This window comes from Balaenoptera ricei, chromosome X (genome assembly GCF_028023285.1).
Source record: "Balaenoptera ricei isolate mBalRic1 chromosome X, mBalRic1.hap2, whole genome shotgun sequence".
NCBI lineage: Eukaryota > Metazoa > Chordata > Mammalia > Artiodactyla > Balaenopteridae > Balaenoptera > Balaenoptera ricei.
The window spans coordinates 42,785,953-42,802,671 of NC_082660.1; the positions used below are offsets into that span (position 1 = coordinate 42,785,953).

The 16,719-nt window shown below is 40.2% G+C and overlaps 1 protein-coding gene across 2 annotated transcripts in view; it reads right to left on the bottom strand.

Moving 5' to 3' along the window:
• The window catches only part of SLC9A7 (solute carrier family 9 member A7), a 146,558-nt gene that overhangs the window by 54,650 nt on the left and 75,189 nt on the right, over window positions 1-16,719 (bottom strand). For both annotated transcript variants that reach the window (XM_059910091.1, XM_059910090.1), the window contains exons 4-5: window positions 14,676-14,752; window positions 11,667-11,779 (exon numbers count right to left, since the gene is read on the bottom strand). In XM_059910091.1, the coding sequence (XP_059766074.1) occupies window positions 11,667-11,779; window positions 14,676-14,752 (190 nt within the window). The remainder of the gene's footprint in view (window positions 1-11,666; window positions 11,780-14,675; window positions 14,753-16,719) is intronic.

A 16,719-nucleotide genomic window follows, 5' to 3' on the forward strand; every position in this document is an offset into this window, starting at 1 on the left:
ATCACTGAAGAAATCAAAGAGGAAATCAAAAAATACCTGGAGACAAATGACAATGAAAACACGACAATCCAAAACCTATGGGATACAGCAAAAGCAGTTCTAAGAGGGAAGTTTATAGCTATACAAGCCTATCTCAAGAAACAAGAAAAATCTCAAATAAACAATCTAACCTTACACCTACAGGAACTAGAGAAAGAAGAACAAACAAAACCCAAAGTTAGTAGAAGGAAAGAAATCATAAAGATCAGAGCAGAAATAAATGAAATAGAAACAAAGAAAACAATAGCAAAGATCAATAAAACTAAAAGCTGGTTCTTTGAGAAGATAAACAAAACTGATAAACCATTAGTCAGACTCATCAAGAAAAAGAGGGAGAGGACTCAAATCAATAAAATTAGAAATGAAAAAGGAGAAGTTACAACAGACACGGCAGAAATACAAAGCATCCTAAGAGACTACTACAAGCAACTCTATGCCAATAAAATGGACAACCTGGAAGAAATGGACAAATTCTTAGAAAGGTATAACCTTCCAAGACTGAACCAGGAAGAAATAGAAAATATGAAGAGACCAATCACAAGTAATGAAATTGAAACTGTGATTAAAAATGTTCCAAAAAACAAAAGTCCAGGACTGGATGGTTTCACAGGTGAATTCTATCAAACATTTAGAGAAGAGTTAACACCCATCCTTCTCAAACTCTTCCAAAAAATTGCAGAGGAAGGAACACTCCCAAACTCATTCTATGAGGCCACCTTCACCCTGATACCAAAACCAGACAAAGATGTCACAAAGAAAGAAAACTACAGACCAATATCACTGATGAATATAGATGCAAAAAGTCTCAACAAAATACTAGCAAACAGAATCCAACAACACATTAAAACGATCATACACCATGATCAAGTGGGATTTATCCCAGGGATGCAAGGATTCTTCAATATACGCAAATCAATCAATGTGATACACCATATTAACAAATTGAAGAATAAAAACCATATGATCATCTCAATAGATGCAGAAAAAGCTTTTGACAAAATTCAACACCCATTTATGTATGATAAAAACTCTCCAGAAAGTGGGTATAGAGGGAACCTACCTCAACATAATAAAGGCCATATATGACAAACCCACAGCAAACATCATTCTCAATGGTGAAAAACTGAAACATTACCTCTAAGATCAGGGACAAGACAAGGATGCCCACTCTCGCCACTATTATTCAACATAGTTTTGGAAGTCCTAGCCACGGCAATCAGAGAAGAAAAAGAAATAAAAGGAATACAAATTGGAAAAGAAGAAGTAAAACTGTCACTGTTTGCAGATGACATGATACTGTACATAGAGAATCCTAAAGATGCCACCAGAAAACTACTAGAGCTAATCAATCAATTTGGTAAAGCTGCAGGATACAAAATTAATGCACAGAAATCTCTTGCATTCCCATACACTAATGATGAAAAATCTGAAAGAGAAATTAAAGAAACACTCCCCTCTACCACTGCAACAAAAAGAATAAAATACCTAGGAATAAACCTACCTAGGGAGACAAAAGACCTGTATGCAGAAAACTGTAAGACACTGATGAAAGAAATTAAAGATGATACCAACAGATGGAAAGGTATACCATGTTCTTGGATTGGAAGAATCAATATTGTGAAAATGACTAAACTACCCAAAGCAATCTACAGATTAAATGCAATCCCTATCAAATTACCAATGGCATTTTTTTACGGAACTAGAACAAAAAAATCTTAAAATTTGTATGGAAACACAGAAGACCCCGAATAGCCAAAGCAGTCTTGAGGGAAAAAAAGGGAGCTGGAGGAATCAGACTCCCTGATTTCAGACTATACTACAAAGCTACAGTAATCAAGACACTATGGTACTGACAGAAAAACAGAAACATAGATCAATGGAACAAGATAGAAAGCCCAGAGATAAACCTACGCACCTAATGTCAACTAATCTATGACAAAGGAGGCAAGGATATACAATGGAGAAAAGACAGTCTCTTCAATAAGTGGTGCTGGGAAAACTGGACAGCTACGTGTAAAAGAATGAAATCAGAACACTCCCTAAGACCATACACAAAAATAAACTCAAAATGGATTAGAGACCTAAATGTAAGACCAGACACTATAAAACTCTTAGAGGAAAACATAGGAAGAACACTCTTTGACATAAATCACAGCAAGATCTCTTTTGACCCACCTCCTAGAGAAATGGAAATAAAAACAAAAGTAAACAAATGGGACCTAATGAATCTTAAAAGCTTTTGCACAGCAAAGGAAACCATAAACAAGCTGAAAAGACAACCCTCAGAATGGGAGAAAATATTTGCAGACGAATCAACGGACAAAGGATTAATCTCCAAAATACATAAACAGCTCATGCAGCTCAATATGAAAACAACAAACAACCCAATTCAAAAATGGACAGAAGACCTAAATAGACATTTCTCCAAAGAAGACATACAGATGGTCAAGAAGCACATGAAAAGCTGCTCAACATCACTAATCATTAGAGAAATGCAAATCAAAACTACAATGAGGTATCACCTCACCCCAGTTAAAATGGGCATCATCAGAAAATCTACAAACAACAAATGCTGGAGAGGGTGTGGAGAAAAGGGAACCCTCTTGCACTGTTGGTGGGAATGTAAGTTGATACAGCCACTATGGAGAACAGTATGGAGGTTCCTTAAAAACGTAAAAATAGAATTACCGTATGATCCAGCAATCCCACTATTGGGCATGTACCCAGAGAAAACCATAATTCAAAAAGACACATGCACCCCAATGTTCATTGCAGCACTACTTACAATAGCCAGGTCATGGAAGCAACCTAAATGCCCATCGACAGACAAATGGATAAAGAAGATGTGGTATATATGTACAATGGAATATTACTCAGCCATAAAAAGGAACGAAATTGGGTCATTTGCAGAGACGTGGATGGATCTAGAGACTGTCATACAGAGTGAAGTAAGTCAGAAAGAGAAAAACAAATATCGTATATTAATGCATATATGTGGAACCTAGAAAATGGTACAGATGAACTGGTTTGCAGGACAGAAATTGAGACACAGATGTAGAGAACAAATGTATGGACACAAAGGGGGGAAAGCGGCAGGGGGGTGGGGATGGTGGTGTGATGAATTGGGCAATTGGGATTGACATGTATACACTGATGTGTATAAAATTGATGACTAATAAGGACCTGCTGTATAAAAAAAATTAAATTAAATTAAAAATTTTTTTAAAAAATCAGCTATTTTCCAGACCAGCAGCTCTCATACTTTTGATCTCAGGACTCCTTTAAACCCTTAGAAAATTTTGAGGCTCCAAAGAGCTTTAGTTTTGTGGGCTATAGGTATCAATATTTACTGTATTGAATAAAACAAAAAATTCAATATTTATTCATTTAAATTACTAGTAAAACCATTATATGTTGACATATTTTTAATGAAAAATATATTTTCCAAAAAAAAATAGTGAGAAGAGAGCCACTGTTTTACATTTTCAGATCTCTTTAACATCTGAAGTAATGGAAGATAGATGGTTCTCATATCTGTTTCTGCTTTCGATCAACAGAGAGTCAGTATCACACATTATACAGTCCCTGGAAAACTCCAGTCAATGGTACACTTGTGAAAGAACGTAAGTTAAAAAGACAAATGATGTACTACTATTATTATTAAATCAGTTTTGACTTTATGGACCCACCTGAAAGGGCTTTGGAGTTTCTCAACTTCAGTTCTACTGATATTCGGGGCCATATAACTCTGTCGTGGGGGCTGTCCTGTGCATCGTAAGACAGTTTAGCAGCATCCCTGACCTCTACCCACAAGATACCAGTAGCACTGCACATTCTCCCCTGCCAAGTTGTGACAACCAAAAATGTCTCCAGACATTGCCAAATGTCTGCTGGGCGGGGGGGTGGGGGGAGGGGTGTGGCGCAGAATCACCCCCGGTTGAGAACCACTGCTCTAAATGTATACATGCAGGCGGGGTTCTCTTTCAACACTCACACCCAACTACCTTCTGCTTTGTTAGTTTCTGCCATAAGGACCTGAAAAACTAAACTCACTTCTTCAGCTTCCCTTGTGGCGAGTGCCACTTTTGCTGCCTGGAAGAGGGTGGAGACTGGACGCAGTGCAGTCATCTTGCCTCCATGGGGCAACTAAGGTGTGTCTGAAACCCAAGGGTAATGCCCTAGAAAGACTGAGTGTCTGGATGCCTGATTGTAGTGGCAGCCATGGCACCAGCTCGGAGCCGTTAGCCAAGATAAATAGCTCTCTGTTTAAGCTAGTATTAGCCAGATTTTTCTGTTATTTGCAGCCAAACGCATTACTAACTGATACTATTAGAAAACAAAACCAAACAAATATTTAGCACTATTATAAGCCAACCACTCTTGTAACCATCATCCAGTTCAAGAAATGGAACTTTGCCAGCCCCCACAGAAGCCCCCCACAATATGTACCATCCCAATCTCAAGCCCCTTCCTTCACTCAAAAGTAACCAGTAACCTGATTTATAGGAATCATTTCCTTGCATTTCCTTATAGTTTGACCACCAATGTATATTCCTTGACACTATCATTCGGGGTTTACCCATTTTCAAATTGATTGTTTTAATACTTTACATCTCTTTTTCTCCACGGGTTCCCCCTCCATTCCTTTCTGTCAGCTCTCTTTTCATAACGTTCTATTGTGTAGTCCTCTCATTTCTGAATTTTCCAATCCTGATGTATACAGTTCTTGTATAACTTCTATCATTTTCTTAACTTCCTTTAGCTTCTGTTGGAATGTTAATAAAGTTTCATCTGCTTTGGGACCCTCTTCTTCTGGTATGACTTCATTGTCTGTAACTTTATTATTCATAGGGGTTATCCCCATTTTTTCTTATATTTACATGAAGTTCAACCTCAATCCGTTTCTGCTGCCCATATTAAGTGAGGTGGGTAGAGGGTAGAAGGCCCAGAAGAGCTTTTCCAGTTTCATGGCTCTAGGGCTCCCTCTTCTGGTTTTACATTGAAGTATTAAAAATACGGCCCAGAGGCGTAGCCACCCGGAGGTGTAGCCAATACTCAGATCTACTTCCTCTGGCCTTCTCCACCATTACTATCTGAGCTTTCTTTCTCCTTTAATGCCCCATCAATCAAGGTCTGTGGTCCTAGCAGGTCATTTTTAGGGAGTGGCTCTGTCCTTGCAGAGAGATCTTCTACAAGGGATTTCCTGAGAGGTCTGAGGGCCCAGGTCACTCCAGCAGCCTCACACCTCCTCCAGTCTCCTTGCCCTCACCCACAAATTAGAGCCTGAAAAGCCTCCTCCCAGTATTAACTGCTGTTATCCAATACGACCATAAAATTCTTTACTCCCAGTGGGGATCCCTCCTTTTGAGTGTGAATACTTGTGGGAAATTTCTAGGTTCCCTGACAATCAAAATGACCAGCAGCCCCCTCTTTCCTTTGCTTCCTCCAGCGCAGCTGCTGTTCTTATCCCTAAGTCTCACTGCTACCGGTAGTTTGACCCCACCAGTTGATAACTGGGGATTCATGGAGATACTCTGTTGCTAGTTGAGTCTGTGTTTTCTTTTTTGCTGTCTTGCTTTCTCTATTTTTGTTAGGGATTAAGGGAGATTCTGAAACTACTTCCCATCACGCCTTTCTTTTCAAAAAGTTTAACTCATTTACTGAGAGTAAACAAAAAATAATTTGGATTTGAAAAATGTCAACTATATCATGAGGCTGCTCCAGATAATCGTAAATCTAGGCAATAAAACCACTACTCTAAGCTTTCAGATGCTAACCAGACATCAACAGGGGGCATCACCAGCAGGCATACTTCCTAAAGGACAGACATGTCATCTGTATAAAACAAGACGCAAACAAGGTCACTCTCTTTCTTCCACCCTTGAAAACAGTTTATCAAGTTACACAATAGGAAAAATCTTTAGGGATTAGACTAAAAAAAGTTCCTGTTTTCTCGATTATTTATTACATGAACGATATGTGTGGCTCCTTACATAAAACCTGTGACGGTTAATTTTACTCGTCAACTTGACTGGACCATGGGGTGCCCAGATATTCGATTAAACATTATTCTGGATGTGTCTGTGAGGTTCTGGATGAGATTCACATTTGAATCAGTAGACTGAGTAAAGCAGATGGCCCCCCTCAATGAGGGTGGGACTCATGTGGTCTGTTGAAGGTTTCACTAGAACAAAAAGGCAGAGTAAGGGAGAATTCACTTTCTCTGCCTGTCTTTGGACCCAGACTGGAACTACAGCATTGGCTCTCCTGGTTCTCAAGCCTTTGCACTGCAGATCTTGAGACTTCTTAGCCTCCATAATCACATGAGCCAATTCCTTACAATCAAGCAGTCAATCAATATGTCCCTTTCCCTCTCCCCCTCACACACACATATGTCTCCTATTTATTCTGTTTCTTTGAAGAAACCTGACTAATACAAAACCTCTACTCTTTGTTTATCATTATGTGACACAAGAATTGTCTTGTTTTGAACCCAATGCTGAAGAAAAATTAACAATGATAATAATAACAATTATTAAGGTCTTACCGGGAAGCAGGCACTATGCTAAACATTTTACAATCTCATTTAGTCCTCATAAAAACCCTAGGAAGGTAGTAGTATCATATCTCCCAATTTAGAGATGAGAAAACAGGCCGTGTGTGGTGGGCTGCTTTCTGCTGCGGTAACAAACTTCCCAAAATCTCAGTGGTCAAACGCGAGAGAAATTTTATCTATTACTCATACAGTACGTCCACTGGGGGTTTGCACCAGAGGCCTCTATTCACATCAGTCAGTCAGTCACTCAGGGACTCAGGACTGGCGGAGGCTAATCTCAACGAACAGAGCACGGGGCTGGCAGCCCAGGACACCTGGGTCCCAGGACTTTATCAGCGAGGGTTCTGGCAGGAAACAGATGAGTAATTTGAGGAATGTTTATAAAGGCATTATTTATAGAAGTGTGTAGAGAGCACGGGAGAGGGGGAGGGCAGTACCTGTGGCTGAAAACAGGGAGCTTTTATACCATCCCTAGGCTCAAAGGGTCCAGGGAAGGAGTGGTTGCCAGAACCAGGAGCTGTGTGGAGAGGGTCACCCAACAGGAGCCGTGACCTTTGTTCAAGGGACACAGCCAGCCCACAGGGACCCTGCATGTCCAGCCTCCTCCCAGTCTCCCACTGGTGCTCCCCCTGTGGACAAATCCAATGGGAAAGTAGAAGGCAAAGGAACCTTTGCAATCTTCCATACCAGTCAGCCTCCCAGTGCCAAGAAGAGAGTGGGGAAGGGTGGTGTGGAAATGTGGAGGGGCAAACAGAAGCCGTCCAATAGTGCACAGCAAAGTCCAAAGACAGAGTAAAGCGAAGCCTTGAGTACATGATTTTCAAAAGCTCCTTTAACTTTTTTTTTTTTTTTTTTTTTTTTTTAAGAAATTCACGTTCTTTTATTTATTTATTTATGACTGTGTTGACTCTTCGTTTCTGTGTGAGGGCTTTCCCTAGTTGCGGCAAGTGGGGACCACTCTTCATCGCGGTGCGCGGGCCTCTCACCATCGCGGCCTCTCTTGTTGTGGAGCACAGGCTCCAGACGCGCAGGCTCAGCAATTGTGGCTCACGGGCCCAGTTGCTCCGCGGCATGTGGGATCCTCCCAGACCAGGACTCGAACCCGTGTCCCCTGCATTGGCAGGCAGATTCTCAACCACTGCGCCACCAGGGAAGCCCTCCTTTAACTTTTAAACACTATTTTCCTAAAATACGACTGTACCAGTAGTAAAAAATAATAATAATGTGTAGTTAACTCATTTATTTATGACAATAAACACTAGCTCTGCATAAATAATAATTAACACTTTGTACTGGTCTGAATTTGGCTGTTCTGAATTTCAATTTCTCATTCTCCCTGCCCATCACCTTAAAAAGCAAGGCAGGAAGTCGGCCATGTCCCTCCTGGGCAAGCCTGTGCCCAACCAAGATGAGGACTACGGGTGCGGACAACCAGAAGGTGATGCGGGGGTGGGGGTAGGAAGGGGATGACAGACTGGGTGAGTGGCTCCCCCCACAGCTGGACCCTTGCAATCAGAGAGAACAAGGTCACAACAGCTGTTTCCAACTGGACATGGACTGAGAAATTACAATTCACTGACTGAAGACTACTGGTACAGGTATCTAAAAAGCGGTGGGAAAAATGAAACAATAGTGGAAAGAGAAAGAAGGAAAAATCAAGAACCTGACTTTGTTCCTTCAACTAACTTTCTCTGAACACTCCACCTGTGTACTAAGGAGTACTTAGCACTTGCGAACGCTCAGCACAAAGCGGCAAGTAATGTTATGTAGAAAATAGACCTGACTCAGGAGCTGTGGGAGCTACTGACTGAAGCAGTAAAGGAAGAATAACCAGGCAGGTGGCAGATTTGACCTCAGTCTCGAAGACTAAGCAAAAGACTGACCAGCCTGGGTGGTGCAACTAGAGAATTACTCTCTGACAGCACAGATCGCAGCTTTTGAAACCTGTGAGTGGGTCTGATTGACTCGAGGGGTGTAAAAGTGACAGGATTACAGTGAGAGGAATCACTGCATAATGGTTCACAGGAAGGAAGGGCGCTCATTTTCTCTGGTAGCTGCTTACGAATGTAGCAGTACTACAGGTTGGAAACTTATATTTTCTTTCCTGAATTGTGGATCCATTTAAGTAACAGTCCACAAAGATGGCACGTGGCACCCATGACACACAACCACGGAACGGAGAGGGCTCCTGGTCACAGAGCAGCCTATGGCACACCACGCACAGGCTGCCCCCATCAACAGGAAGACCAAACACAAGAGCCAAGTACAGTGAAATCAGGGACAAGGACTCTTACTCTTTCATCCCAATACCAGAATTTCTGTTTGATGCACCAGGCACAAGAAGTCAATTTGGTCTTATGGTTCCCCTCTAACTCTGCACTTAAAGTTTTTATTTCTTTTATGGCCCAAGTTCTCAAACAACAGATTTTTAGGAAGCTGGTAAAACACTTTTAATTTACAAAAACATTCTACATTTCAGAAAGACTTCCATTAAAAAGCAGTTAAAGTTAATGTCCTGATGTTTAATAAGTTTAAAGTTTCAATTTTCTAGAACTTTCATTTCTATAAAACCCTTACTGTGCCAATCTTCACAGGACAAATAAAAATGGTGTGTCATGGTAATGCCTTCCATTATTTATTTTCTACCACAGCATGGACACATTAAAGTGAAGTAAACAATTACAAAGATAATCTGGAAAAATAAGCCTTTCTATCCAATTAAATGAAGCGACACTAATGGCTCAGAAAACAGTATCAGTAATCTTTATGTTACACTAACTTCCCTTTGCTTATTGGTGGTACTAGTAAGATGTTAGTAATAAAGTTATAGATGAGTATAGTTAGTAATATATTTTCAGAGACACTAAACACCTTTCTTAAACTTATATAGAATTATTTCTCAACAGACACACATTTGGAGATGTCACAGACATTGTAGTGTTAGAATAATAAAGCTACTTTTCACAGTGCTTAGGTTAAGTGGTAACCTGTTATTAAACACACACATACACACACACACACACACACACACACACACACACACACACACACACACACGTAAAACAGAGAAATCTCTGCCTGAGTCAGAAGATGTTGATAGAGACCAACATAATCAGCAGATGATATGCTCAACACTTTACATGCATTATCTCATTTAATCTTCACAATAGCCCTTCACAATAGGAAACAGGTACCATTATTCCTACTTCATAAATGAGGAAACTGATGCTCAGGAGATAAAGTGTGCCCAGGCCACCCGGTTAGTGACTGGCAGGGCTAGAACTCAAACCACCACCTGCAACTCCACATCCCACATTCTTTTCACAAACAAGGGTGCTTCAACCAGCCAAGTCTTCAGTATCAATTTACTTAGAGTGTTTGTAAGAAAACAGGGGGGTGAGAGGGACTTCCCTGGTGGCCCAGTGGTTAGGACTTCACGCTTCCACTGCAGGGGGCATGGGTTCGATCCCTGGTCAGGGAACTAAGATCCCACATGCCTCGTGGTGCGGCCAAAAAAAAAAAGAAAAAAAAATTAAAAAAAAAATGGGGGGGGTGAGAGAGATCAACGGTTTTTAATCATCAAGAGTTTTCAGAGCCACACAACTGTCTAGAGCTGTGCTATCCAATGCGGTAGCCATTAGCCACATGTAGCCATTTAAACTTAAATTACTGGGCATAAAATTCAAAACTCAGTTCTTCGGTTGCACTATCACACATTTCAAGTGCTCAACAGCCACACGTAGCTACTGGCTACCATAAAGGATTGGGAAGACTATAGAATATTTCTATCACCACAGAAAGGTCTATTGGGTAGCGCTGATCTAGAGGACCCCCCAAGAGGCATGGTGAAGTGGAGGTGGGGCATGGTGGGAATCTGCATATCTTAGAGATCATTACTGCCCAGAATGTTAGAGGACATCATAGACAATGAAAAGGCCTTTCCATCTGTACTGTAAGAACAAGATCAGCTTTCTCCATAAATTCTTTCCCTGCAATGGCACTCTCAGTGGTTAACACTAGAGGAAAGAATAGCCATAACTACTTTATGTGAACCGATTCAATTATGGGTTCCAACTTGGAGAGGAGAGCTTGTTTGTTTGTTTGTTTTGAGCTGCAGGGGAGGAAGGGTATATAATAATTCCACTTTTAAGAACTGGTTCAACTAACACTTGAAAAATACAAGGTAAGAGATTTATGAATAGGAACCACATCACAGTGTGCAGGAACATTGCACAAAAGGACTTTACAAATTAAATTACATTCACTACAGGTACTGGTGTGCATTTCTACTAAGCAAAGGTATTATTTAAACCAAATGATAGGTTTCCTAAAAGAATGCAAAAGCACAACACTGAGAAAAAAGACAGTCTAAGTGTAAAAATTATGACTAAATTAGACATTCTAAAATGAAAGACAAAAAGAGAAATACAGGTGGAAGCAACCCAAGTGCTTGTTGGCAGATGGATGGATAAACAAGATGCGGTACATTCATACAATGGAATATTATTCAGGTTTAAAAGGAAGGAAATTCTGACACATGTTACAACATAGATGAATCTTGAGGACATTATGCTAATGAAATAAGCCAGACACAAAAAGACAACTTCTGATGATTCCACTTATATGAGGTATCTACAGTAGTCAAACTCATAGAGACAGAAAGTAGAATGGTGGTTGCCCAGGACTGGGGGGTGGGGTGGGGGGAGAGTGGGGAGATGTTGCTTAATGCGTATAGAGTTTCAGTTTCGCAAGATGAAAAAATTCTGGAGATTGGTTGCACAACAATGTGAATATACTCAACACTGCTGAACTACACACCTGAAGATGATTAAGATGGTAAATTTTATGTTGTTGGTTTTTTTTTACAATAAGAAGAAGAAGAAGAAAAGGGAAATGCAGGCCCTTCTTAGAAAAGCCATCTAAGTCTGTTAGACCACCTACTGGTCTCTTCCTCCACTGTTCCATGTTAACACTACAGTCTCCTTACTGTAATGAAAGTTAATGATTGCTCTGAACTTTTTAAGATTTAAATAATAAAACATCATAATGGTAAGGCCAAATATGCAAATACCTGGGTCAGTAGCAGAGATAACTGCTCCAAAAAAGAGACAATCCGTGTAGTAAAATTTATCCGAGAGCTGCCCCACAATCTTCATGAGCTTCACCACACCATACATGAGATTTCTGTAAGAAGGGAAGGTAAACTATGTCAGAAGGAAAAAAAAAAAAAGAAAAGAAAACCCACCTAATTGAGTAACCTGGCAAATGAGCAAGCAGAGGAGTACTAGAATACTGCACTTCCAGAGAGGTTTGTGAAAACGTCGGGCAGCTGCTGTGGTTGGACACTTACCAGGAACATGTGCAAATAAGACTTTGGCACCAAGTAATGGTCTGCAGTTAATGTCATCTTGCTGAAATATCTGAACACTCCATTTTAAAAAACTGTGCTTATTTACAACTATAAAGTATGATCCTCAATTAGCAACAGTTAGGGCATTTTAAGCAAATGGGTAGTAGGGAAGAAAGGAAGAGAAAGAACCCTGCAAAATGGGTAATGAATTGCTACAAAACTCCCAGGATTCTAAGACAATGCATTTAAAGTCATGTAAATGAGTAGACTGGATGAAGCTGGAGAGAAAAAAAATGGGTTGGCCACAAAGATCCAACTGGTCAACCTTCTCTGCCAATAATTATTTCAAAGAAGGGAAGAGAGGCAAAACTCTTTGAACATCCCATTAAAATATCAGCGTACCCATTGACATATCTGGCTTCTCACTCTTTGCATGGGTTAGGCAGGCCAGCAGCAGCCCTCCTTATACTGTGCAGAATGTGATATGGCCCAAGAAGGAGCACCAAGTTAATATTTCAACTTGGCCAGAGCACATTTCCTACAGGACAGCTGACAAATTGGGAGGAGTGAAGAGTGTTAAAAGGCCTAGTACATGTTATTAAGGATGTGTGTGTGTGTGTGTGTGTGTGTGTGTGTGTGTGTTGGTAGCAGCTGTAGGGATTAGGGGAATAAAAACAACCACAGAATAAAGAGAAATTAAGAAAATCCCATTTACAACAGCATCGAAAAGAATAAAATGCCAAAAATAAATAGCCACAGAATAGACTCATTGTACCCTACAGCCAACCCCCAATAATAAGATTCTTAAAGGTCAAGACCATATCATTGCTCATCTTTGTACCTTAGGTGTCTAGAACAGTAGATTGACGAAGCTAGAAATTCAAGAACTATTTGCAGAATTGAATCCTTTTGAGAATAAATAGCTATAACTTAGTGTTTGCCTACTGTGTGCCAGACATTGACACTGTTCCAGACACTTAAACAGCTATATTTCAATTCACAGGAATTCTATGATACAGAGTTGATTTGCTCTTTGTTGCTTATCAAAGGCTTCTTTCACCTACCCTTTAAATATTTCTTGAAACTAGACCTTCCTCTCCATTTCCTTCTATCATAAGCTTAGATCTGAGCAATAGACTTCTCCGTGGTAGCGTTTTCCCTATAGTCACCAATACCAGTTATCTAACCTGTCACTCTTCAATGGCTTGTCCCTCTTAAAGGACAAAGTCCAAGCCCCTCCTGTTTTGGTGGCATAAAATCCTCCTGCTTTTATCTCCAGCTTTCCAGCTAATTTCTTTAAATTAACTAAAGTTCACATTTCATTCAGATTTCCTTAGTTTTTTACCTAATATCCCTTTTCTGTTCCAGGATTCCATCCAGGATACCACATTACATTTAGTCATCATATCTCTTTTGTCTCCTCTTGGCTGTGACAGTTTCTCAGACTTTGCTTGTTTTTGATGACCTTGGCAGTTGGGGAGGAGTACTGGTCAGGTATTTTGCAGAATGTGGGACTTGTCTGATTTTTTTTTCTCATGATTAGACTGAGGTAATGTGATTTTGGGAGGAAGACACAGTGGTAAGTGCCATTCTCATCACAGATATCAAAGGTACAGTGTATCAACATGATTTACCAATTTTGGTGTTAATCTTGATCATCTGGCTGAGGTAGTGTTTGCCAGGTTTCTCCTCTGTAAAGCTACTCTTTCTTCTTCCTTTGCATGCTGTACTCTTTGGAAGGAAGTCACTATGCACAGCCCACAATCAAAGGGGGGAAGGCTCAAGCTTCATCTCCTTGAGGGGGACTGTATCTGCATAAATTATTTGGAATTCTTCTGCACAGATATGTCACTTCTCCCCCATTTATTTATTCATCCAATCATTTATTTATATCAGTATAGACTCAAATATATTTGTTTTATACTGTGGGTGATGATCCAAAACAATGTTATTTCTTATGTTGTTATTTAGCCATTAGAGAGGGGGGGTTTTCAGGTTGGCTCTGTGTCCCTTTGACATGCTCCATATCCTTTTTGTTTGTTTTGAGCACTTCCTTACTCTCTGACACTATAAGATGCTCCATTGTCATTTTGCATATTTGTTGCCCCAGCCCTAGAATCAGCCATTTCTGCAAGGGGCCCTGGTTCTTTTCATTGAAGAATGCTATTAGAAACTAAGATCTGGGGACTAGGTTTTATTTTATTTCAATGTTAATGAATCTTAATTTCAATTTAAATAGCCACATGTGGCTCACAGCTACCACACTGGACAACGTAACTCTAGATCTTAATTACAATCATCATAAACATCAAAATACTGGACTCTGGCCGTTGACAGGTGCTGGGGGGGCGGGGGAAATGGGGAGGTGCTGCTCAAAGGGTACAAACTTCCAGTAACAAGATTAATAAGTTTGGGGATCTAATGTACAACACAGTGATTATAGCTAATGATACTGTACCACATACTTGAATGTTGCTAACATGTTCTCACCACAAAAAAAGAAATGGTAACCATGTGACCGGATGAAGGTGGTAGCTAATACTATGGTGGTAATCATTTTGCAATTTATAAATGTGTCAAATCAACACACTGTATACCCTACACTTACACAATGTTATGTGTCAATTATATCTCAATAAAGCTGGGGAAAATATTGGATTCTGTGGACCCATGTGGATCTCATCTCTTTGGAAGTGTGGTAATTTGGTTATATGACAAAGAGTCACTTACCCGATAATGAAGCAGGAAACGGCAGTCCCCAAGAACGCATAGGCCAGAATAGACCCAAGGTTTCTGAAAAAGTGTCTCTGAATAAAACAAAAAAGCAGGAATCACATTGTGAATTTTGACAGTGGACATCAGAAACACTACAAGTCTCTAGAAAGTGAAACTTTACTTACTGCTTCCATTACGTCAATTAACAACTGAAGTTACTCCTGAATAATGCTATTTAGCCTTAGAAAATCATGGTTTTAAGATCTCCTTTGTCCTACCAATCAGTGAGCAAGCAAGCAAGGCCTTAGTAAATTTCAGAAAAAACTACTCTGGCTGATTATATTAAATTACATTTTGTGTGTGTGTGTGTGTGTGTGTGTGTGTGTGTGTGTGTGAGTATGTGTGTGTAAGTAGACCAATCATTTTCACAGATTTAACCCAAACTATTTTACCCTAGTGATTCAACTAGTCACTTCCAGTTCTGGTGGTACCTTAGAAGAACATTGCAGATGTAAGTTTGAAACTAATAAGCTATGAAAGTGCTAAGGAGCTTTCTGGTTAACTCAGCATCAGAGGCGTCTTCTGATATTCATCTGAATTAATCTTTGGAGCCTGGGAAAGAGGGAAAATAGAGATAGGTGTGGAGAAACAAGAAACAGGTAGTTCATCTAAGATGGGCAAATTTATAAGTATGTACACACACACACACACACACACACACACACACACACATGAATTTACTTCTCATAAATCATTGGGCCTGTGGATATTCTGATGGGGAAAATCCCTGTTCTTGGGACCCTGAGACATGATCCTTACTTCTCAAGGCATAAAGCTGTTCACACTGGACAATCATAACTATTTAACAAAAACAGACAAACAAAATCCCCTAAACACCCTAATTAAACAGGAACCAGGAACACTTTATCTAGAAATTTTAAAAGGCAGGAGTGCCCCAGCATGTGAGCCAAGCACCATCAGGGAAAGAGAGGGCACAGAAGAAGCACTCAGCCTGGATCAAGCAGCCATCACGAAGTCTGATCAGACAAAGGGCTGCAGGCGACCACTGGCCTGCATTCCAGACAGAGGACCTAAGACCTTGGCTTCAGCCTTCCCCAATGCCTGCCCCTCTCTGAGGCTGTGAAGAAGGCATCAAAGAATCCCTAGTGCCCCTAAACCACCTGCTCAGAACAGAATCCTTCAAGGGCTTCCCACACTGACAGTCATCAAATGAAGGTACCGCCTGTACATATTATAGACACATTAGGTTTGCCTCCTAAATCAGTCATTGTCCTCAGCCTTTTTTTAATGCTAATGCATTTATATGCCACTGTTTTGAAAAAAAAAATTAGACTTCAAAAAAAAAAACCAACAACTGTGACCTACTTGCCTTTAAAAGCTCCACCAAGTGCTTAAACCAGGGAGGGAGTGCATCAAGGACAAGACATGAGACCAATGAAACCCATGCGAAGTATCCAGGAGCAAAATTTTAATCCTAGATGTGCTTTCCCTTGCCACTCGGCTTTCTTTTGGGTAATCATTCCTATGGTTGGTTTGAATATATTAAGTAAATTTGTATTTATGATATTAGCCAAAGCAGAAAATTAGAAATGTAAATCTACCACCAAAAATGCATTCATGATATATTCTAAAATCACACACACACACACACACACACACACACACACAAATTACCCATCCCATTCGTATCTGTTGATATGAACTGGAATTTTATTGCACCTTGAAAAGGTATAACATGCCACTTATTTGTATATTATTACACCTAGTATTTCATCATATACTTCAGAGTTTACAAAGTACTTTCGCATATTAGCTCATCCAATTCTCACAACAACCTCATCGTGAAGGTGTTTTTTGGACCATTTTATATGAGAGACAACTAAGGCTCAAAAGTGTGATGTGAGCTGCCTGAAGTCACATGTCTACCAAACCGCAGCACCAGAACTGGAAAGCAGGTCTTCTGACCCCAAGGCATTGCACTCTCACCGCACAAGATGCCCTTCTTGATTCCCACCACATCCTTTTAGGGAAGAAGGAC